The 2,279-nt window shown below is 38.8% G+C and overlaps 1 protein-coding gene across 5 annotated transcripts in view; it reads right to left on the bottom strand.

Moving 5' to 3' along the window:
* Positions 1-2,279, bottom strand: part of Pik3r3 (phosphoinositide-3-kinase regulatory subunit 3) — a 72,557-nt gene that overhangs the window by 9,569 nt on the left and 60,709 nt on the right. For all 5 annotated transcript variants that reach the window (XM_026778181.1, XM_026778179.1, XM_026778180.1 and 2 more), the window contains 2 exons: positions 1,978-2,052; positions 1,446-1,616 (listed from right to left, as the gene is read on the bottom strand). In XM_026778181.1, the coding sequence (XP_026633982.1) occupies positions 1,446-1,616; positions 1,978-2,052 (246 nt within the window). The remainder of the gene's footprint in view (positions 1-1,445; positions 1,617-1,977; positions 2,053-2,279) is intronic.

The raw sequence follows: 2,279 nt of genomic DNA, 5'->3' as shown, positions 1-2,279 counted from the left end.
TTCTATTGGTCCTTCTGTCTGTTCTTATGCCAATACCAGGCTGTTTTCAGTACTGTAGCTCTGTAGTAGAGTTTGAAGTCAGGGATTGTGATGCCTCCAGAAGTTCTTTTATTGCACAGGATTGTTTTGGCTATCCTGGGGTTTTTTGCTTTTCCATATGAAGTTGAGTACCGTTCTTTTGAGGTCTTTTGCTGGGATTTGGATGGGCATTGCGTTGAACTTTTCTTTCGTATTAGACTTGAAGTCTGGTGAGAACTGCCCTCCCCTGTTATTTCTACTCACACAACTTAAGTAGAGTAAGACAAACAGAAATGTAAGTAGTCCTAGTCTTAGATGGCAGTAACACAGTGATAAATAAGATGGACTTTTTTATTCTGCCTCATTTCCTTCCACAGATAGCATCCATGCTTTAGTGTCTAGTCCTAACTCCTCTTCCACAAACCTCTACCTCTCCCTTTCCCTAACCAGAATTAACATTTCCACACATGCAAGGCCCACTAATCACGGCAACTCTATTTATCGTAGATATTTTATGAAATGAAGCCTGGAAGCTAGGTGTGTGATAGCTATACTTGAACTCTCATTACTCTGTGAATCCCTTTATTTACCCTCTCGACATGACCCTCCTTTTTTTAAGATTAACACACAAAGTAGTGGGTTTTGATGTGACTTTTTAAAGTCATATTTAAAATTACATTCCTTTATGGTGGGGCGCACATATTGTGTATGTACAGCATACATGTGGAAATCAGTGAGCAACTTGAAGGAGTTGGTTTTCTCATTGCACCATGTGAGTCTTGAACTCAGGTCATCAAGCTTGCTGGCAAGTGCTTTTACTTACTGAGCCATCTTTCTGGTCCCAGTAGGATTTCTGAGTCATATATGTCATGGTATCTTGATCATATATTCCCCAGCTATCATCTGTTCCTCCACTTCTTTCTCCCAAATAGTGCCTCTTCTACTTTTTTTGTTGTTTGTTTCAAGAAAGGGTTTTTCTGGGTAGCCTTGGCTGTCCCTCTTTTACTTTTATGTTATTTAATTTATAATTATATTTTTTGTGTGAGAGAAAACATCCATGGTATCTAAGCCTTGTGCTCTTTGAGAGCAGTCACTTAGTCATCTTTGTTTCTACCCTGTCTTACAGTGTCAGCATTATCACAGTAACATCAGGAGGTAGCATTTACCTCAGAGCAAATATTATGACCACCTTTGCTTGACTGGTGAGACTAGACAAGGACAGGGAAGTTATGTACCTAACGTTACACAGCAAGTAAGCAGCAAGAGCCAGACTCAAATCTGTAACATCCTAAAAAAATTAAATAAACACTGATGGTCTAAGTAAGCCACAAGTCCTTATCACCAAACCCTAATTCCATCTCAATATTGTGATGACTTTCATTAATTAATGCAGATTTGAAAAAGCCACATTCCCAGAGAAGACTTACACCACAGAACAAGCATAGCATCCTTTCTTGCTACTTTCACGAATTAAGAATGCACCATCTGGTTTCCCATAAAGCAAGTCCTCTGCTTGTACTCGGTTGATATCCTCCACAAACCAGGTTTTCTCATCATAATGCGGCAGGTTCTCATCTTCCTCATTGATAAAATAGCTTCTAAAAATTAAATATTTGAAATATTATTTTAGCAATCAGTTTTCTTATATCTAAAAGCTAATAAAATATTTTTAATCTTTATAAAATAACAAATTAAAATTATAATTAGGTGAATGTTTAGTTTTAAATAACATTACTACTTATTATGGTGCAGAAACTACAGAACTCATTCAATAACTTCAAGCAAAAGAATGGCAGTGGTGCATCCAAGTCTTGTGTGGGGAGTTCCTACACTCACATGTGGACGCCATACTCTTCAGGCAGCTCAGCTCAAAAGAGGTGCAGAGTTTTCTCTTCTGCTACTGACCCTGACAGGAGGAGCCTTACACTGAGGAAAAAGCCCTCTGGCAGAGGAACTTACTCATCAGCATCCTCGTTTTTGATTCCCAGCCAGGCGTTCAGGCGCTTCTGCCTCACTCCTTTGTGATTGAGCCATCTGCCAAGAGGAAGACACTGGTCAGAACTGAACTGTCTCAACACTGGTGAAATCAGCAAGCTTTGAAAGTCCAGGAACCTCTTATTTTTCCTCGTCTCAAGAAGAGTGGCCAGAGTTTTCCCTAAATTAATCTCTCCATTACTTTTCCTTCAATTAATACCACAATTTTTCCTGAAAAAAGGAAGAAACACAGAAAAACTACTTGAAATTAGGCATGTATCTACTTT

The sequence above is a fragment of the Microtus ochrogaster genome, unplaced genomic scaffold (assembly GCF_000317375.1).
Source record: "Microtus ochrogaster isolate Prairie Vole_2 unplaced genomic scaffold, MicOch1.0 UNK110, whole genome shotgun sequence".
In the NCBI taxonomy this organism is placed as follows: domain Eukaryota; kingdom Metazoa; phylum Chordata; class Mammalia; order Rodentia; family Cricetidae; genus Microtus; species Microtus ochrogaster.
This window is presented reverse-complemented; position numbering and strand designations above follow the sequence as displayed.